Source organism: Oncorhynchus nerka, linkage group LG1 (genome assembly GCF_034236695.1).
Source record: "Oncorhynchus nerka isolate Pitt River linkage group LG1, Oner_Uvic_2.0, whole genome shotgun sequence".
In the NCBI taxonomy this organism is placed as follows: domain Eukaryota; kingdom Metazoa; phylum Chordata; class Actinopteri; order Salmoniformes; family Salmonidae; genus Oncorhynchus; species Oncorhynchus nerka.
The window spans coordinates 58,907,387-58,929,674 of record NC_088396.1 but is presented as its reverse complement, the minus strand read 5'-3'; the positions used below and the strand labels follow the sequence as shown (position 1 = coordinate 58,929,674).

The 22,288-nt window shown below is 45.2% G+C and overlaps 1 protein-coding gene across 2 annotated transcripts in view; it reads left to right on the top strand.

The window, feature by feature from the left end:
• Positions 1 to 22,288, top strand: part of LOC115126410 (speckle-type POZ protein-like A) — an 88,547-nt gene that overhangs the window by 18,346 nt on the left and 47,913 nt on the right. Inside the window, exon 2 of one of the 2 annotated variants that reach the window (XM_065019806.1) lies at positions 18,257 to 18,371. In XM_065019806.1, coding sequence (XP_064875878.1) covers positions 18,300 to 18,371 — 72 coding nt within the window. In that variant the 5' untranslated portion in view covers positions 18,257 to 18,299. Of the gene's footprint in view, positions 1 to 18,256; positions 18,376 to 22,288 lie in introns of those variants that run through there. The other variant, XM_065019807.1, reaches the window with a different exon arrangement.

The window sequence follows — 22,288 nt, the reverse complement described above, 5'->3', positions numbered from 1 at the left end:
GTCTCTCAGCAGTCTGGAGGTGGTGTAGCTGGGGGGCTGCTCCTTCAGCTCAGTAACCCATACCTCTAACAGAGCCAGCCTGTGTCTCAGCAGTCTGGAGGTGGTGTAGCTGGGGGCTGCTCCTTCAGCTCAGTAACCCATACCTCTAACAGAGCCAGCCTGTCTCTCAGTAGTCTGGAGGTGGTGTAGCTGGGGGAGGGGCTGCTCCTTCAGCTCAGTAACCCATACCTCTAACAGAGCTAGCTTGTCTCTCAGCAGTCTGGAGGTGGTGTAGCTGGGGGGCTGCTCCTTCAGCTCAGTAACCCATACCTCTAACAGAGCCAGTCTGTCTCTCAGCAGTCTGGAGGTGGTGTAGCTGGGGGGCTGCTCCTTCAGCTCAGTAACCCATACCTCTAACAGAGCCAGCTTGTCTCTCAGCAGTCTGGAGGTGGTGTAGCTGGGGGGCTGCTCCTTCAGCTCAGTAACCCATACCTCTAACAGAGCCAGCTTGTCTCTTAGCAGTCTGGAGGTGGTGTAGCTGGGGGGCTGCTCCTTCAGCTCAGTAACCCATACCTCTAACAGAGCCAGCCTGTGTCTCAGCAGTCTGGAGGTGGTGTAGCTGGGGGGCTGCTCCTTCAGCTCAGTAACCCATACCTCTAACAGAGCCAGTCTGTCTCTCAGCAGTCTGGAGGTGGTGTAGCTGGGGGGCTGCTCCTTCAGCTCAGTAACCCATACCTCTAACAGAGCCAGCTTGTCTCTCAGCAGTCTGGAGGTGGTGTAGCTGGGGGGCTGCTCCTTCAGCTCAGTAACCCATACCTCTAACAGAGCCAGCTTGTCTCTCAGCAGTCTGGAGGTGGTGTAGCTGGGGGGCTGCTCCTTCAGCTCAGTAACCCATACCTCTAACAGAGCCAGCCTGTGTCTCAGCAGTCTGGAGGTGGTGTAGTTGGGGGGCTGCTCCTTCAGCTCAGTAACCCATACCTCTAACAGAGCCAGCCTGTCTCTCAGTAGTCTGGAGGTGGTGTAGCTGGGGGAGGGGCTGCTCCTTCAGCTCAGTAACCCATACCTCTAACAGAGCTAGCTTGTCTCTCAGCAGTCTGGAGGTGGTGTAGCTGGGGGCTGCTCCTTCAGCTCAGTAACCCATACCTCTAACAGAGCCAGTCTGTCTCTCAGCAGTCTGGAGGTGGTGTAGCTGGGGGGCTGCTCCTTCAGCTCAGTAACCCATACCTCTAACAGAGCCAGCTTGTCTCTCAGCAGTCTGGAGGTGGTGTAGCTGGGGGGCTGCTCCTTCAGCTCAGTAACCCATACCTCTAACAGAGCCAGCCTGTCTCTCAGCAGTCTGGAGGTGGTGTAGCTGGGGGGCTGCTCCTTCAGCTCAGTAACCCATACCTCTAACAGAGCCAGTCTGTCTCTCAGCAGTCTGGAGGTGGTGTAGCTGGGGGCTGCTCCTTCAGCTCAGTAACCCATACCTCTAACAGAGCCAGTCTGTCTCTCAGCAGTCTGGAGGTGGTGTAGCTGGGGGGCTGCTCCTTCAGCTCAGTAACCCATACCTCTAACAGAGCCAGTCTGTCTCTCAGCAGTCTGGAGGTGGTGTAGCTGGGGGCTGCTCCTTCAGCTCAGTAACCCATACCTCTAACAGAGCCAGTCTGTCTCTCAGCAGTCTGGAGGTGGTGTAGCTGGGGGGGGCTGCTCCTTCAGCTCAGTAACCCATACCTCTAACAGAGCTAGCTTGTCTCTCAGCAGTCTGGAGGTGGTGTAGCTGGGGGGCTGCTCCTTCAGTTCAGTAACCCATACCTCTAACAGAGCTAGCTTGTCTCTCAGCAGTCTGGAGGTGGTGTAGCTGGGGGGGGGGGCTGCTCCTTCAGCTCAGTAACCCATACCTCTAACAGAGCTAGCTTGTCTCTCAGCAGTCTGGAGGTGGTGTAGCTGGGGGGCTGCTCCTTCAGCTCAGTAACCCATACCTCTAACAGAGCCAGCCTGTCTCTCAGTAGTCTGGAGGTGGTGTAGCTGGGGGGGAGGGGGCTGCTCCTTCAGCTCAGTAACCCATACCTCTAACAGAGCTAGCTTGTCTCTCAGCAGTCTGGAGGTGGTGTAGCTGGGGGGCTGCTCCTTCAGCTCAGTAACCCATACCTCTAACAGAGCCAGTCTGTCTCTCAGCAGTCTGGAGGTGGTGTAGCTGGGGTGCTGCTCCTTCAGCTCAGTAACCCATACCTCTAACAGAGCCAGCTTGTCTCTCAGCAGTCTGGAGGTGGTGTAGCTGGGGGGCTGCTCCTTCAGCTCAGTAACCCATACCTCTAACAGAGCCAGCCTGTCTCTCAGCAGTCTGGAGGTGGTGTAGCTGGGGGGCTGCTCCTTCAGCTCAGTAACCCATACCTCTAACAGAGCCAGTCTGTCTCTCAGCAGTCTGGAGGTGGTGTAGCTGGGGGGCTGCTCCTTCAGCTCAGTAACCCATACCTCTAACAGAGCCAGTCTGTCTCTCAGCAGTCTGGAGGTGGTGTAGCTGGGGGCTGCTCCTTCAGCTCAGTAACCCATACCTCTAACAGAGCCAGTCTGTCTCTCAGCAGTCTGGAGGTGGTGTAGCTGGGGGGCTGCTCCTTCAGCTCAGTAACCCATACCTCTAACAGAGCCAGCTTGTCTCTCAGCAGTCTGGAGGTGGTGTAGCTGGGGGGCTGCTCCTTCAGCTCAGTAACCCATACCTCTAACAGAGCTAGCTTGTCTCTCAGCAGTCTGGAGGTGGTGTAGCTGGGGGCTGCTCCTTCAGCTCAGTAACCCATACCTCTAACAGAGCTAGCTTGTCTCTCAGCAGTCTGGAGGTGGTGTAGCTGGGGGGGGGGCTGCTCCTTCAGCTCAGTAACCCATACCTCTAACAGAGCTAGCTTGTCTCTCAGCAGTCTGGAGGTGGTGTAGCTGGGGGGCTGCTCCTTCAGCTCAGTAACCCATACCTCTAACAGAGCCAGTCTGTCTCTCAGCAGTCTGGAGGTGGTGTAGCTGGGGGGCTGCACCTTCAGCTCAGTAACCCATACCTCTAACAGAGCCAGCTTGTCTCTCAGCAGTCTGGAGGTGGTGTAGCTGGGGGGGCTGCTCCTTCAGCTCAGTAACCCATACCTCTAACAGAGCCAGCTTGTCTCTCAGCAGTCTGGAGGTGGTGTAGCTGGGGGGCTGCTCCTTCAGCTCAGTAACCCATACCTCTAACAGAGCCAGTCTGTCTCTCAGCAGTCTGGAGGTGGTGTAGCTGGGGGGGTGGCTGCTCCTTCAGCTCAGTAACCCATACCTCTAACAGAGCCAGTCTGTCTCTCAGCAGTCTGGAGGTGGTGTAGCTGGGGGGCTGCTCCTTCAGCTCAGTAACCCATACCTCTAACAGAGCCAGTCTGTCTCTCAGCAGTCTGGAGGTGGTGTAGCTGGGGGGCTGCTCCTTCAGCTCAGTACCCCATACCTCTAACAGAGCCAGCCTGTCTCTCAGTAGTCTGGAGGTGGTGTTGCTGGGGGGAGGGGCTGCTCCTTCAGCTCAGTAACCCATACCTCTAACAGAGCTAGCTTGTCTCTCAGCAGTCTGGAGGTGGTGTAGCTGGGGGCTGCTCCTTCAGCTCAGTAACCCATACCTCTAACAGAGCTAGCTTGTCTCTCAGCAGTCTGGAGGTGGTGTAGCTGGGGGGCTGCTCCTTCAGCTCAGTAACCCATACCTCTAACAGAGCCAGTCTGTCTCTCAGCAGTCTGGAGGTGGTGTAGCTGGGGGGCTGCTCCTTCAGCTCAGTAACCCATACCTCTAACAGAGCCAGCTTGTCTCTCAGCAGTCTGGAGGTGGTGTAGCTGGGGGGGGGGGGGGCTGCTCCTTCAGCTCAGTAACCCATACCTCTAACAGAGCCAGCCTGTCTCTCAGCAGTCTGGAGGTGGTGTAGCTGGGGGGCTGCTCCTTCAGCTCAGTAACCCATACCTCTAACAGAGCCAGCCTGTCTCTCAGTAGTCTGGAGGTGGTGTAGCTGGGGGGGAGGGGGCTGCTTCTTCAGCTCAGTAACCCATACCTCTAACAGAGCTAGCTTGTCTCTCAGCAGTCTGGAGGTGGTGTAGCTGGGGGGCTGCTCCTTCAGCTCAGTAACCCATACCTCTAACAGAGCCAGCTTGTCTCTCAGCAGTCTGGAGGTGGTGTAGCTGGGGGGCTGCTCCTTCAGCTCAGTAACCCATACCTCTAACAGAGCCAGTCTGTCTCTCAGCAGTCTGGAGGTGGTGTAGCTGGGGGGCTGCTCCTTCAGCTCAGTAACCCATACCTCTAACAGAGCCAGCTTGTCTCTCAGCAGTCTGGAGGTGGTGTAGCTGGGGGGCTGCTCCTTCAGCTCAGTAACCCATACCTCTAACAGAGCCAGCCTGTCTCTCAGCAGTCTGGAGGTGGTGTAGCTGGGGGTGGGGCTGCTCCTTCAGCTCAGTAACCCATACCTCTAACAGAGCCAGTCTGTCTCTCAGCAGTCTGGAGGTGGTGTAGCTGGGGGGGGGCTGCTCCTTCAGCTCAGTAACCCATACCTCTAACAGAGCCAGTCTGTCTCTCAGCAGTCTGGAGGTGGTGTAGCTGGGGGGCTGCTCCTTCAGCTCAGTAACCCATACCTCTAACAGAGCCAGCCTGTCTCTCAGTAGTCTGGAGGTGGTGTAGCTGGGGGGGAGGGGGCTGCTCCTTCAGCTCAGTAACCCATACCTCTAACAGAGCCAGTCTGTCTCTCAGCAGTCTGGTGGTGGTGTAGCTGGGGGGCTGCTCCTTCAGCTCAGTAACCCATACCTCTAACAGAGCCAGTCTGTCTCTCAGCAGTCTGGAGGTGGTGTAGCTGGGGGTGGGGCTGCTCCTTCAGCTCAGTAACCCATACCTCTAACAGAGCCAGTCTGTCTCTCAGCAGTCTGGAGGTGGTGTAGCTGGGGGGCTGCTCCTTCAGCTCAGTAACCCATACCTCTAACAGAGCCAGCCTGTCTCTCAGCAGGTTGATGGTAGTGTGGTCTTGGCTCTGGTGGTTGTAGGCAGGCAGGGGGGAGGATAGTCCTGCTATTGGGGTGCCTGAGGTGAGGGGAATCAGCCAATTCATATTCTCTGTTTAGTGCCAAATAGCAATTTAGTCGGCTTTGGGATTTTGTTTCATCTTTCCAATATTTTTCTGCATTTTCATTACCACTGGAAAGGGTCCCAATTCTGCCCTACACGCATTAGTTGGTGTATTTCTTTGGACTTCTTTAGAATTTTCCAACAGAATTCTGCATGTAGGGAGGGCTTCAATTGGATGTTCGTCCCACATTTTAAAGTCCAGTTTATTGAGTGGCCCCCAAACATCACTTCCTTTGAGGTAGTGAGGTAGGATTACACTCTCAAATATTTTGATCCAAATGGTTAGTTGATTTTTAATAATTTCATACAATGCTCTGCAGGCTTTTTCTTCAGTGCATTGACTGGGCTCCAGAGTGGTGCAGCGGTCTAAGGCACTGCATCTCAGTGCTAGAGGCGTCACTACAGACACCCTGGTTCCAATCCAGGCTGTATCACAACCGGTCGTGATTGGGAGTCCCATAGGGTGGTGCACAATTGGCCCAGCGTTGTCCGGGTTTGGCCGGTGTAGGCCGTCATTGTAAATAAGAATTGTTTTCTTAACTGACTTGCCTGGTTAAATAAAGGTTCATTTATTTATTTTTTAAATCACTGCACATATGGTCAGACTTTGTGTGTTCGATAATGGTGTTGTTCAGGGTGAATTTATATTTGTGTTTCTGACGTTTTCTGGAAAATAATTTTCTGCCAGGGCCCAGTTATGGCAATATTGCTGAATGTTAAGGACCTTTGGTTGGTGATATAAGAACCAAATCTTCAGCATATAGCAGGTATTTTACCTCTCTACCTCAAATAGTTCAGTCCTGGGGCTGAAATTGGTCCAACATGTCTGCTAATTCATTGATATAAATGTTAAAAAGGTTTGGACTCAAACTGCAGCCTTGTCTCACACCTTGGTTGGGGAGAAAGCCAAATTGACATTTACTTATTACATTTCTTTCTTGAAGAAACGTTTGAAGTCAAAATACTTCAGAAAACCTTTCCCAGGTGGCTGTTTACACAAATTCCCCTGTAATTGTTGGGTCTGATTTGTCTCCACTTTTGTGGATAGGGGAGATGTCTGGTTCCAGACATCAGTAAAGCAGCCAGAAGTTAGTACCATTGTTGAACAATTTAAGCACAGCATTTTGCAACTCAGGTGTGCAGCATTTCATTTCTGATGTTATCTAGACCACAAGCCTTCTTTGGTTTTATAGATTTGAGCTTTTCACTTAGTTCCTGTTGGGTTATTGGGTAATCTAATGGATTTTGGTTTATAATGACTGATTCAAGGATGTTCAATATTTCTTGAATTTCTAATTGGTTATGTTGTAAGTCTTTTTGTGGGATGTTTTTGTATAGATTATCAATATACGTTTTCCAAATTAATGTATTTCAGTGTATGTTTATACTGTTTCAGAGTTTCACAGTATTCATAGCGTAGTTCTGGGTTGTTTTGCTGCTTATGTTTTCCATTTGACATTTGTCTAGGTGTTTTCTAATTGTTTTACATTCGTTATCAAACCATTTTTCAGATTTTTTTTACTTTTTTTTTTTACTGATGCATTCTCTGGTTTTCTCAAATTTGCTTTTGATGCTGCTTTTTGGAATATGCAATTTATGTTTTGAGTAGCCGAATTGACACCTTCTTTATTGTTTTGGTATTGTGACTTATTGAAGAACTGTATAGAGTTCATCATTTAATTTGAATTAATCTCTTTGCACTGTTTGGAGCCCATCAGTACGATTGGTTTATGTAGAGTTTATTGGGCTGTTTTTTTAATGAGTATTGCTGGTTAATTTCTTCAGAAACACAATCTGACTGTGATCGGACAATGGTGTCTGTGGTCGGACAGTGAATGCACTAATGGAGGAGGGGTCGATGTCAGTGGTGGCATAATCTGAGCAGTAAGTAAACTGACCTAAAGAGTCCCCTCTGATTCTACCATTAAGCATGTACAGGCGTAAGGCTCGATAGAGATGCACTAACTCCTTCCTGTTTTTGTTCAGTATTTGGTCAGGACTGTTTCTCTTATTTATAATAGGGCTACTGTACAAGGAGGGGTGTTCAAATATGTGGTGGTTACCTCCCGCATCAGTGTAGTCAGGCTCAGAACCTGTTCTTGCAGGTTCAAATCAACACAAAGAAGCACTTTACCATCTGCCTGAAATGGATTGATTTCTGTAAGGAGATTGTCGTCAAACTGATCATCGTAATATGATGAATCTGAAGGAGCATAAGCTGCACATATGTATACATCATTGTTACAATAGATTGTACCTTTTGTTAAGTTTTAGTCCAGTCCTGCTTATGCCAAATGATGATTCCACCTGAGTCCTGGCCCCGTTTAACATTTTTATTTTTGATTGATGGCAGTACACTTTCCTTATAGCCCGAGGGACACTGAGTAGCAATGTCTCCAACATTGTTGTAAAAATGTGTGAATAGTTGAAGTATGGTTGCCTTTTCTCATAGCAACTGGACACATCTTGCTGCGGTGATGGCACACTGCTATTTCACCTAACAGATATGATAGTTGATCAATATTTGACTTGTTTTCAATTCTTTGTGGGTTTGTGCTATTTGTGGGAAATACAGGGCATTCGGAAAGTATTCAGACCCCTTCCCCTTTTTCCACATTTTGTTACGTTACCTTATTCTAAAATTGATCAAATCATTTTTTGCCTCATCAATCTACACACACTACACCATAACGACAAAGTGAAAACAGGTTTTTATAAATGTTTGAAAATGTGTATGTGTATATAAAATAAAAAGGAGGTTATTTACATTAGTATTCAGACCCTTTGCTAATAGACTCGAAATTGAACTCAGGCTATAGGGAGGATGTCAAAGACCTGGCAGTGTGGTGCCAGGACGGCAACCTCTCCCTCAATGTGAGCAAGACAAAGGAGCTGATCGTAGACTACAGGAAAGGAGGGCCGAACACACCCCCATTAACATCAAGGAGGCTGTAGTTGAGTGCACTCTATGTGTCTCTAATGTGGTCATACAATTGAAGGAGGTTTTCAGATTCACATGGAGTGTTTAATAGTTACATGTATATGGTTGCAGGCGTGATTGCAGTGTACAGTGAAAATCTTAGGTTTCGAGCTCCAAGATGCAGGACTAGTGAAATAAAATGATATTTTAGAAATAGATATAGCACTATATACATAACACCTGTAGTAGTGATGAATAAATACACAAAATACACAACACCTGTAGTAGTGATGAATAAATACACTATATAAATCATAACAACTGTAACACTATATACAGTTGAAGTCGGAAGTTTACATACACCTCAGCCAAATACATTTCAACTCAGTTTTTCACAATTCCTGACATATAATCCTAGTAAAAATTCCCTGTCTTAGGTCAGTTAGGATCACCACTTTTATTTTAAGAATGTGAAATGTCAGAATAATAGTAGAGAGAATGATTTATTTCAGCTTTTATTTCTTTCATCACATTCCCAGTGGGTCAGAAGTTTACATACACTCAATTAGTATTTGGTAGCATTGCCTTTAAATTGTTTAACTTGGGTCAAACGTTTCGGGTAGCCTTCCACAAGCTTCCCACAATAAGTTGGGCGAATTTTGGCCCATTCCTCCTGACAGAGCTGGTGTAACTGAGTCAGGTTTGTAGGCCTCCTTGCTCGCACACACTTTTTCAGTTATGCCCATGTAACGGATGTGAAACGGCTAGCTTAGTTAGCGGTGCGCGCTAAATAGCGTTTCAATCGGTGACGTCACTTGCTTTGAGACCTTGAAGTAGTAGTTCCCCTTGCTCTGCAAGGGCCGCGGCTTTTGTGGACGATGCTTCGTGGGTGTCAGTTGTTGATGTGTGCAGAGGGTCCCTGGTTCACGCCCGGGTATGGGCGAGGGGACGGTCTAAAATTATACTGTTACATTGATGCTGTTGACCCGGATCACTGGTTGCTGCGGAAAAAGGAGGAGGTCAAAAGGGGGGTGAGTGTAACGGATGTGAAACGGCTAGCTTAGTTAGCGGTGCGCGCTAAATAGCGTTTCAATCAGTGACGTCACCGATTGAAACGCTATTTAGCGCGAACACCGCTAACTAGCTAGCCATTTCACATCCGTTACACTCACACATTTTCTATAGGATTGAGGTCAGGGCTTTGTGATAGCCACTCCAATACTTTGACTTTGTTGTCCTTAAGCCATTTTATCACAGCTTTGGAAGTATGCTTGGGGTCAGTGTCCATTTGGAAGACCCATTTGGAAGTATGCTTGGGGTCATTGTCCATTTGGAAGACCCATTTGGAAGTATGCTTGGGGTCATTGTCCATTTGGAAGACCCATTTGGAAGTATGCTTGGGGTCATTGTCCATTTGGAAGACCCATTTGGAAGTATGCTTGGGGTCAGTGTCCATTTGGAAGACCCATTTGGAAGTATGCTTGGGGTCATTGTCCATTTGGAAGACCCATTTGGAAGTATGCTTGGGGTCAGTGTCCATTTGGAAGACCCATTTGGAAGTATGCTTGGGGTCATTGTCCATTTGGAAGACCCATTTGGAAGTATGCTTGGGGTCAGTGTCCATTTGGAAGACCCATTTGGAAGTATGCTTGGGGTCATTGTCCATTTGGAAGACCCATTTGGTCAAGTCCATTTATTTGCTTGGGGTCATTGTCCATTTGGAAGACCCATTTGAAGAAGACCCATTTGGAAGTATGCTTGGGGTCAGTGTCCATTTGAAGAAGTATGCTTGGGGTCAGTGTCCCCATTTTTGCTTGGGGTCAGTGTCCATTTGGAAGACCCATTTGCGACCAAGCTTTAACTTCCTGACTGATGTCTTGATGTTGCTTCAATATATCCATGTAATTGTCCTCCTCATGATAACATCTATTTTGTAAGGTGCACCACTACCCTGCCACCCCATAAGGGGTAGCCTAGTGGTTAGAGCGTTGGACGAGTAACCGGAAGGTTGCAAGTTCAAACCCCCGAGCTGACAAGGTACAAATCTGTCGTTCTGCCCCTGAACAGGCAGATAACCCACTGTTCCTAGGCCGTCATTGAAAATAAGAATTTGTTCTTAACTGACTTGCCTGGTTAAATAAAGGTAAAACAAACTCCCTCCAGCAGCAAAGTACCCCCACAACATGATGCTGCCACCCCCGTGCTTCACGGTTGGGATGGTGTTCTTCAGCTTGCAAGCCTCCACCTTTTCCTCAACGTTATGTGGTCGTTATGGCCAAACAGTTCTATTTTTGTTTCATCAGACCAGTGGACATTTCTACAAAAAGTACGATCTTTGTCCCCATGTGCAGTTGCAAACCGTAGTCTGGCTTTTTTATGGCGGTTTTGGAGCAGTGGCTTCTTCCTTGCTGAGTGGCCTTTCAGTTTATATCGATATAGGACTCGTTTTACTGTGGATATAGATACTTTTGTACCAGTTTCCTCCAGCATCTTCACAGGGTCCTTTGCTGTTGTTCTTCACTTTTTGCACCAAAGTACGTTCATCTTTAGGAGACAGAACGAAGTCTCCTTACTGAGTGGTATGACGGCTGTGTGATCCTATGGTGTTTATACTTGTGTACTATTGTTTGTACAGATGAATGTGGTACCTTCAGACGTTTGGAAATTTCTCCCGAGGATGAACCAGACTTGTGGAGGTCTACGATTTTTTTCCGGAGGTCTTGGCTGATTTCTTTTGATTTTCCTATGTCAAGGAAATGCATCCACAGGTACACCTCCAATTGACTCAAATTATATCAATTAGCCTATCAGAAGCTTCTAAAGCCATGACATAATTTTCTGGAATTTTCAAGCTGTTTAAAGGCACAGTCAACTTAGTGTATGTAAACTTCTGACCAACTGGAATTGTGATACAGTGAATTCAAGTGAAATAATCTGTCTGTAAACAATTGTTGGAAAAATGACTTGTGTCATGCACAAAGTAGATGTCCTAACCGACTTGCAAACATTATAGATTGTAAACAAATGTGTGGCTTAGTTGAAAAACGAGTTTTAATGACTCCAACCTCAGTGTATGTAAACTTCCGACTTCAACTGTACATCATAACTGTAGTAGTGATGAATAAATGTCCATTGGGGTAGAGGCAGAGTAAAGACTGATGTTGTGGGGTGGAATGACCATAGGGGGAGCAGCAGGATAAATAATGACCATAGGGGAGCAGCAGGAGGAATAATGACCATAGGGGGAGCAGCAGGAGGAATAATGACCATAGGGGAGCAGCAGGAGGATTAATGACCATAGGGGAGCAGCAGGAGGAATAATGACCATAGGGGAGCAGCAGGAGGAATAATGACCATAGGGGAGCAGCAGGAGGAATAATGACCATAGGGGGAGCAGCAGGAGGAATAATGACCATAGGGGAGCAGCAAGAGGAATAATGACCATAGGGGGAGCGGCAGGATAAATAATGACCATAGGGGAGCAGCAGGAGGAATAATGACCATAGGGGAGCAGCAGGAGGAATAATGACCATAGGGGAGCAGCAGGAGGAATAATGACCATAGGGGAGCAGCAGGAGGAATAATGACCATAGGGGAGCAGCAGGAGAAATAATGACCATAGGGGGAGCAGCAGGATAAATAATGACCATAGGGGAGCAGCAGGAGGAATAATGACCATAGGGGGAGCAGCAGGATAAATAATGACCATAGGGGGAGCAGCAGGAGGAATAATGACCATAGGGGAGCAGCGGGAGGAATAATGACCATAGGGGAGCAGCAGGGGGAATAATGACCATAGGGGAGCAGCAGGATAAATAATGACCATAGGGGAGCAGCAGGATAAATAATGACCATAGGGGAGCAGCAGGATAAATAATGACCATAGGGGAGCAGCAGGAGGAATAATGACCATAGGGGGAGCAGCAGGATAAATAATGACCATAGGGGGAGCAGCAGGAGGAATAATGACCATAGGGGAGCAGCGGGAGGAATAATGACCATAGGGGAGCAGCGGGAGGAATAATGACCATAGGGGAGCAGCAGGGGGAATAATGACCATAGGGGAGCAGCAGGATAAATAATGACCATAGGGGAGCAGCAGGATAAATAATGACCATAGGGGAGCAGCAGGAGGAATAATGACCATAGGGGGAGCAGCAGGATAAATAATGACCATAGGGGAGCAGCAGGAGGAATAATGACCATAGGGGGAGCAGCAGGAGAAATAATCACCATAGGGGAGCAGCAGGAGGAATAATGACCATAGGGGGAGCAGCAGGAGAAATAATCACCATAGGGGAGCAGCAGGAGGAATAATGACCATAGGGGAGCAGCAGGAGGAATAATGACCATAGGGGAGCAGCAGGAGGAATAATGACCATAGGGGGAGCAGCAGGAGGAATAATAACCATAGGGGGAGCAGCAAGAGGAATAATCACCATAGGGGAGCAGCAGGAGGAATAATGACCATAGGGGGAGCAGCAAGAGGAATAATGACCATAGGGGGAGCAGCAAGAGGAATAATGACCATAGGGGAGCAGCAGGAGGAATAATGACCATAGGGGGAGCAGCAAGAGGAATAATGACCATAGGGGAGCAGCAGGAGGAATAATGACCATAGGGGAGCAGCAGGAGGAATAATGACCATAGGGGGAGCAGCAGGATTGAGTGAAATAAAACAAAAAAGGAATAATATACATATTAGCAGCAACACTGATGAATGTTGATAGAAATGTAGGTATTAAGGTAAGGATGCTCTCGAATGGCTAGATGTTCTTTACCGTTCGGCCATCAGATTTGCCACCAATACTCCTTACAGGACACATCACTGCACTCTATACTCCTCTGTAAACTGGTCATCTCTGTATACCCGTCACAAGACCCATTGGTTGATGCTTATTTATAACACCCTCTTAAGCCTCACTCCCCCTACCTGAGATATCTTCTGCAGCCCTCATCCTCCACATACAACACCCGTTCTGCCAGTCACATTCTGTTAAAGGTCCCCAAAGCACACACATCTCTGGGTCGCACCTCTTTTCAGTTCGCTCCAGCTAGTGACTGGAACGAACTGCAACAAACACTCAAACTGGACGATTTTATCTCAATCTCTTCAGTCAAAGACTCCATCATGGACACTCTTACTGACAGTTGAGGCTGTTTTGCGTGATGTATTGTTGTCTCTACCTTCTTGCCCTTTGTGCTGTTGTCTGGGCCCAATAATGTTTGTACCATGTTTTGTGCTGCTGCCATGTTGTGTTGCTACCATGTTGTGTTGTCATGTTGTGTTGCTACCATGTTGTTGTCATGTTGTGCTGCTACCATGTTGTGTTGTCATGTTGTGTTGCTACCATGTTGTGTTGTCATGTTGTGTTGCTACCATGTTGTGTTGTCATGTTGTGTTGTCATGTTGTGTTGTCATGTTGTGTTGTCATGTTGTGTTGTCATGTTGTGTTGCTACCATGTTGTGTTGTCATGTTGTGTTGCTACCATGTTGTGTTGTTGTGTTGCTACCATGTTGTGTTGTCATGTTGTGTTGTCATGTTGTGTTGTCATGTTGTGCTGCTGCCATGTTGTGTTGTTGTCATGTTGTGTTGTCATGTTGTGTTGTCATGTTGTGTTGTCATGTTGTGTTGTCATGTTGTGTTGTCATGTTGTGCTGCTGCCATGTTGTGTTGCTACCATGCTGTGTTGTCATGCTATGTTGTTGTCTAGGTCTCTCTTTTTATTTTATTTTATTTCACCTTTATTTAACCAGGTAGACCAGTTGAGAACAAGTACTCATTTACAACTGCGACCTGGCCAAGATAAAGCAAAGCAGTTCGACACATACAACACAGAGTTACACATAAACAAATGTACAGACTATAACACAATAGAAAATCTATATATAGTGTGTGCAAATATAGTAAGATTTGGGAGGTACAGCAATAAATATCAAATCAAATCAAATGTATTTATATAGCCCTTCGTACATCAGCTGATATCTCAAGGTGCTGTACAGAAACCCAGCCTAAAACCCCAAACAGCAAACAATGCAGGTGTAAAAGCACCGTAGTGGCGCCGTAGTGGTGAAATAATTACAATTTAGCAATTAACACTGGAGTGATAGATGTGCAGAAGATGAATGTGCAAGTAGAGATACTGAAATGTGAAGGAGCAAAACAAAAAAAAAGAAGTTGGATAGGCTATTTACAGATGGTCTGTGTACAGGTTCAATGATCAGTAAGCTGCTCTGACAGCTATGCTTGAAGTTAGTGAGGGAGATGTAAAAATCACTGAAGCTGGAGTCTCATAATGCGTTCCAGTCAATGGCAGCAGAGAACTGGAAGGAAAGGCGGCCAAACGAGGAGTTGGCTTTGGGGATGACCAGTGAAATATACCTGCTGGAGCGCGTGCTACGGGTGGGTGTTGTTATCGTGACCAGTGAATAAGATATGATATGTGAATGAGATAAGGCGGAGCTTTACATAGCATGGACTTGTAGGTGACCTGGAGCCAGTGGGTTTGGCGACGAATATGAAGCGAGAGCTAGCCAATGAGAGCATACAGATCACAGTGGTGGGTAGTTTATGGGGCTTTGGTGACAAAACGGATGGCACTGTGACAGACTACATCCAATTTGCTGAGTAGAGTGTTGGAGGGTATTTTGTAAATGACATCGCCGAAGTCAAGGATCGGTAGGATAGTCAGTTTTACGAGGGTATGTTTGGCAGCATGAGTGAAGGATGCTTTGTTGCGAAATAGCATGTCGATTCTAGATTGAATTTGGGATGGGAGATGCTTATTGTGAGTCTGGAAGGAGAGTTTACAGTCTAACCAGACACCTAGGTATTTGTAGTTGTCCACATATTCTAAGTCAGAACTGTCCAGAGTAGTGATGCTAGACGGGTGTGCGGGTCTTGGTAGCGATCAGTTGAAGAGCATGCATTTAGCTTTACTTGCGTTTAAGAGCAGTCGGAGGCCACGGAAGGAGTGTTGTATCTCATTGAAGCTCATTTGGAGGTTTGTTAACACAGTGTTCAAAGAAGGGCCAGAAGTATACAGAATGGTGTCGTCTGCGTAGAGGTGGATCAGAGAATCAACAGCAGCAAGAGCGACATTATTGATGTATACAGAAAAGAGAGTCGGCCCGAGAATTGAACCCTGTGGCACCTCCATAGAGGTCCGGACAACAGGCAACAGGCCCTCCGATTTGACACACTGAACTCTATCTGAGAAGTAATTTCTGTTTGACAAAGTTAGCCTTTGCTTTCCGGTTCCTAACTTCCCTGAAAAGTTGCATATCGCGCGTTTTCCACGTATTCCCCAAGGTGTCCACAGCATTGTGACGTATTTTTACGCATTTCCATTGAAGAATAGCCGTAAGGGACCATATTTAGCAAGTGGTCACATGGTGTCTCCCGCAGAAAATCTTGCGTAAAATACTGAGGTAGCTATTTTTCCAATCGCTTCTTATGAGAAACCAATTGCCTCGACGGATATATTATCTAATATATATGTTAAAAACACCTTGAGGATGGATCCTAAACATCGTTTGCCGTGTTTCTGTCGATATTATGGAGTTAATTTTGAAAAAACTTCGGTGTTGTAATGGTAGCATTTTCCGGTCGATTTCTCATCCAAGCATAATGAACAAACTGGAGCTATTTCGCCTACAAAAATAATATTTAAAAGAAAAAAGGAACATTTGCTATCTAACTGGGAGTCTCCTGAGTGAAAGCATCTGAAGTTCTTCAAAGGTAAATTATTTAATTTGGTTGCTTTTCTTATTTTCGTGAAAATGTTGCCTGCTGCCAGCAGAGCTAGCATAGCATTATGCCATGATAAACTTACACAAATGCTTGTCTAGCGTTGGCTGTAACGTATGTTTTGAAAATCTGAGATGACAGTGTTGTTAACAAAAGGCTAAGCTTATGTTTGAATATATTTATTTCATTTCATTTGCGATTTTCATGAATAGGAAAAGTTACTAGGGGTATTTATGTCTGCTGCGTTATGCTAATGCATTTGAGGCTATGATTACGCTCCCAGATACGGGATTGCTCGTTGCAAGAGGTTTAAGGGCAGTCAAGTCTGGAGTGAACCAAGGACTATATCTGTTCTTAGTTAGATTTTTTTTGAATGGGGCATGCTTATTTAAGATGGTGAGGAAAGCACTTTAAAAGAATAACCAGGCATCCTCTACTTGTGGAATTAGGTCAATATCCTTCCAGGATACCCGGGCCAGGTCGATTAGAAAGCCCTGCTTGCTGAAGTGTTTTAGGGAGCGTTTGACAGTGATGAGGGGTGGTCGTTTGACCACCGACCTATTTCGACCCATTCCGATTTCAAGTTTTCATAACAATCGGAAATCAGTATTTTTAAACACAGATATATATATATATATTTTTTTACTCCTTTATTTAACTAGGCAAGTCAGTTAAGAACACATTCTTATTTTCAATGTCGGCCTAAGAACGGTGGGTTAACTGCCTCGTTCAGGGGCAGAACGACAGATTTTCACCTTGTCAGCTCGGGTGATTCAATCTTGCAACCTTACAGTTAACTAGTCCAACGCTCTAACCACCTGCCTCTCATTGCACTCCACGAGGAGACTGCCTGTTACGCGAATGCAGTAAGCCAAGGTAAGTTGCTAGCTAGCATTAAACTTATCTTATAAAAAACAATCAATCAATCAATCATAATCACTAGTTAACTACACATGGTTGATGATATTACTAGTTTATCTAGCGTGTCCTGCGTTGCATATAATCGATGCGGTGCGTATCGTTGCTCCAATGTGTACCTAACCATGAACATCAATGCCTTTCTTAAAATCAATACACACAAGTATATATTTTTAAACCTGCATATTTAGCTAAAAGAAATCCAGGTTAGCAGGCAATATTAACCAGGTGAAATTGTGTCACTTCTCTTGCGTTCATTGTACGCAGAGTCAGTGTATATTTAACAGTTTGGGCCGCCTAATTTGCCAGAATTGTACGTAATTATGACATAACATTGAAGGTTGTGCAATGTAACAGGAATATTTAGACTAATGGAAGCCACCCCTTAGATAAAATACGGAACGGTTCCGTATTTCACTGAAAGAATAAACGTCTTGTTTTCGAGATGATAGTTTCCGGATTCTACCATATTAATGACCTAAGGCTCGTATTTCTGTGTGTTATTATGTTATAACTAAGTCTATGTTTATGACTTCAAGCCTATCAACTCCCGAGATTAGGCTTGTTTAACCGATGTGAAATGGCTAGCTAGTTAGCGGGGTACGCGCTAATAGCGTTTCAAACGTCACTCGCTCTGAGACTTGGAGTGGTTGTTCCCCTTGCTCTGCATGGGTAACGCTGCTTCGAGGGTGGCTGTTGTTATTGTTGTGTTGCTGGTTCGAGCCCAGGGAGGAGCGAGGAGAGGGACGGAGGCTATACTGTTACACTGGCAATACTAAAGTGCCTATAAGAACATCCAATAGTCAAAGGTATATGAAATACAAATGTATTTTACTGCTAAGTTTACACCTTCACTATTGCAGGAAAATATTTTGTCCAGGAAGTTTTGTCGTAGGGATTCTATTTGTTCTTGGCCAATAGTTTTTTGGTTTCTACACCTTCCATCTATATCATTTCTTAACTGTTTGGCTTCGATGCCTCATGGTTGATTTGAGCTCCGTTCAAGTAGATTGGGATTTTGCTCCCCTTCTCTCTGTCTCTCTCTGTCTGGCTGTCTCTCTCTCTCTCTCTCTCGCTGTCTGTCTGTCTGTCTGTCTCTCTGTCTCTCTGTCTGTCTATCTCAGTCTGTCTGTCTCTTTCTCTCGGTCTCTCTGTGTGTCTCTCTCTCGGTGTCTCTCTCTCTCGGTCTCGGTCTCTCCCGGTCGGTCTCTCTCCCCTTTCCTTTCTATGTCCCCTCCCCCCATCTCTCGATCTCTCCCCTTCCCTCTCACACTTTCCCCTTCCCTCCCTCTCTCAATCTCTCTCCCTTCCCCTCTCTCTCTCTCTCCCTTCCCCTCTCTCTTCCCTTCCCCCTCTCTCTCACCCCTTTCCCCCTTCCCCTCTCTTTCTATCATTCTCTCCCCGCTCTCTCCCCTTCCCTCTCTCTCCTCTTCCCCATCTCTCTCTCCCCTTCCCCTCTTCAAACCCTGTTCCTTAACCTCTAACCTGGTTTCAGTAGAATGTTGTGACTTGTCATCTGATGTGGTAATGGAGTGCTGATGGCCCAGTCCCAGTCTGACGTTTAGGTTTAGGAGGTTGTTTATTAGTCTTAACCGTTCCTCTGCTCCCCTGTAGGAAAGGTTAAGTGTTAAAGCTGCTGCTGAGGGGGAAGCTGGCCATGTCACATGTCCCTCCTCCACCAGGGGACATGTCTACTGGACCTGTGGCAGAGAGCTGGTGTTACACACAGGTAGGTGTGTGTCTGTCCACTGTCTCTCGTTTATTAACATCTAATGCTCAAAGAAACCACTAGAATTATAAAGTGGAATTATATTTTTAGACATTTTTTACAAGTTAATTAAAAATGAAAAGCTGAGTCAATAAGTATTCAACCCCTTTGTTATGGCAAGCCTAAATACGTTTAGGAGTAAAAATGTGCTTAACAAATTACATAATAAGTTGCATGGACTCATTCCATGTTCAATAATAGTGTTTACCTTGATTTTTTAAAATTACTATCTTAACTCTGTACCCCACACATACAATTTATCTGTAAGGTCTGAGGGCAGAATGGGGTGCAAACTCAATATCAGGAAGGTGTATATGGAAGAGGTTTAGTGCGAGTTTTCTTATTTCTTTTTTGTTGTTAAATAAAATATTTCATTATTAATATTTCTTATACAGGGCATTTCATCGACAAAAAGTGAAAACAGGTTTTTAGACATTTTTACAGATTTATAAAAACTAAAAAACTGACATCACATTTACATAAGTATTCAGCATTGTCAGATTTCAAAAAGCTTTACGGCGAAAGCATACCATGCGATTGTCTGAGGACGGCGCTCCACAACATATTTTTCAACCACCACAGGCTTCACAAAATCACAAATAGCGAATAAATAAATCCCTTACCTTTTGAAGATCTTCCTCTGTTTGCGATCCAAAGGGTCCCAGCTACACAATGAATGGTCGTTTTGTTCGATGAAGTCCTTTTTTTTTTCCCAAAAAAGTATTTTTAGTTGGTGCTATTGATTTCAGTAATCCACTTGTTCAACATGCAAACAAAGGAATCCAAAAAAGTGGAAAACCACACTACAGGCTGATCCAACTTTGATGTAATGTCCTTAAAACAAGTCAAAAATGAGGCTCAGTAGTGTGTGTGGCCTCCACGTGCCTGTATGACCTCCCTACAACGCCTGGGCATGCTCCTGATGAGGTGGCGGATGGTCTCCTGAGGGATCTCCTCCCAGACCTGGACTAAAGCATCCGCCAACTCCTGGACAGTCTGTGGTGCAACAATAGCTAGAGTTTTTGCTGCTTTTGTCTCAGACTTATTTGCCTGTACAGTTTTAACACCAGACACACTGGCAGCCTCTTTAGAAAATACCTTTCTGGCCTGTGATCTGCCCACCACAAAGATTTTCACATAAAGTGTTACAATAACAGAGCACGGGACAACCATTGTAATAACAAGATGAAAAGCCATAACACATACTTTACGTTTTCTCAACAACTGGCTAAAGTCAATAATATTACAGGCTTTGTTTAATGCCAGTGGCAGGTCATTGGTAAAAATAGAAAAGACCACAGGGCCTAAAGAGCGGCCCTGCAGTACACCACACTTTACATGTTTAACATTAGAGAAGCTAAAATTGAATAAAACCCTCTGTTCTATTAGGTATCTCTCAATCCAACATACGTTTTCTCAACAACCATTTATGGTCAATAATATTACAGGCTGCACTGAAATCTAACAGTACAGCTCCCACAATCTTATTATTATCAATTTATTTCAACCAATCATCAGTCATTTGTGTCGGTGCTGTACATGTTGAGTGCCCTTCTCTATAAGCATGCTGAAAGTCTGTTCATTTGTTTAGAGAAATAGCATTGTATTTGGTCGAACACCATTTTTTCAACAGTTTGCTAAGAGCTGGCAGCAAGCTGATAGGTCTGCTGTTAGAACCAGTAAAGGCTGCTTTACCACTCTTGGGTAGCGGGATTACTTTGGCTTCCCTCCAGGCCTGAGGACAAAAACTTTCCTCTCGGCTCAGATTAAAGATATGACAGATAGGAGTAGCTATAGAGTCAGCTACCATCCTCAGTAGCTTTCCTTCTAAGGTGTCAATGCCAGGAGATTTGTCATTATTGATCGATAACAATCATTTGTCCACCTCTCCCACACCAACTTTACAAAATTCTAACTTGCAATGCTTTTCTTTCATTATTAGTTTTTTTTTATGCATGACTACGATGGCTTACTGTTCGTTGTTGGCATTTCCTGCTCAAGTTTGCCCACTTTGCCAATGAAGTAAGCATTAAAATTATTTGCAACATCAAATGGTTTTGTGATGAATAAGCCATCTGATTGTTGAAAGATGGAGTTGAATTTGTCTTTCTGCCCATAATTTCATTAAAAGTACTTAATTTTTTTTCCCATCGTTCTTTATATCATTGATCTTGGCTTCATAATACAGTTTCTTCTTTTTGTTGAGTTCAGTCACATAATTTCTCAGTTTGCAGTAAATCAGCCAGTCAGATGTACAGACAGTCTTATTAGCCACTCCTTTTGCCCCATGTAGCCTTAACAGTTCTAACAGTCAGTTTCTTAACAGGTTCATGTTTATCAATAATCAACAATTCCATAAATTCATCAAGTGCAGCGTCTGGATGCTCCTCATTAATCACATCAGACCAACAAATATTTTTAACAGAATCCACATGAGTCACATCAGAATATTTGTATGCTCTATTATACACTATTTGATCAACTTGTAAACTCACTTTTGAGGAAACCGTCTTTCAATGTTTTGGTACTACAATTGGAGAGCCCTTATTTGTCTACAGCCATTCAGCATTGTTCACACCCTCTCAAGACTTAGCCCCACCCATCTCTTTTAAGGGTTGATCTGAGCGTTCTGTACTAACTTGCTAGCTACTTCCAGACATCTAAGAGAGAGAGAACAGCTCTCTGAACATTAATCACCCTATCGCTCTATTTGTAGTTTCACGTTCAGAACGCACACTGGACGCTCTGGCCAATGAGTTGTTCCGAAAGCTCTGACCTCACAACTACAGTCAAGCACCCAAGCTAACTGGCTAACGTTGGCTAGCTACTTCCAGACACATAATGAGAGAACACCCCACTCTGACCATTTTACCCCCCCCCCTAGCAGAGCTGGTTAGGCTGTTTTCATGTTATCCATGTTAGCATTTAAAAATTATTCAATTATTCTGCGCTCTGGCACACTAAGCCGAGAGTCTTTTGTTAAGAAATGTAGCTAGATAGCTACGCATGACGTAACATTACTTAGTGAGCCAGCTAGCTACTGTTAGCTAGCTAGCTAACAGTACACTTTAACTTGAAATGAAAATCCTTTGTCAAAATGTGTGTTTTTTTAAGACATGTAGCTAGATAGCTAGCTAGCTAAACAATGGACCATGATCACAACTTATGACATTACTACCCTGCATGAATCTGCAGGTAGCTAACCAACCAGGTTCTATGACTATAACTAGTCAAGCATGTGTCTGAGATACGAAGAATAAGATTATACACAAAACGTTGAAGGACACTTGAAATTAAACCACTTTCTGTCAAAACTAAAAATTGTAATATCTGAAAATCTTACCAGTATACATCATGGTTGGACGGGTCTCCTGTCTGATGCCTTAGTTAGACGATGTAATCCAGACTGGTGTTTTCTCCATCTCCTTAGTTATCATACTCGAATTCCACTGATTTCAAAACTCGGTCCTCCAGAAAGTGGGAAGCAAACACATAATGTTAGCTAGCGAGCCAGCCTGCTAACATTAGCTAGCTAACAGTACTTTAACTTGACATTAGGTTTATGCAGTATCACTAAACAATATATATATTTTTAAAGCAGCGTTAGAAATGATTACCTAAACATACTGACCAGGTCCAATAGACAGATGTGTGCTATATGGTAGACCAATCCAAACTCATCTCTCGGCATGTCCAGCCCCTAAGCCAATCATGGCTAGCGGGAAGGTTGCTAACTGTTTCTGTGGCTAAACCAAGTAGGCGCGTAATTTAACAATTTTATTCGTATTTATAGATGGCATACAAGTTTGATGTTAAGGCACATGAAAGTTCACATGTTCCAGGCATTTCTGCCCAAAAAACGCATTTTGGGCAGGTCA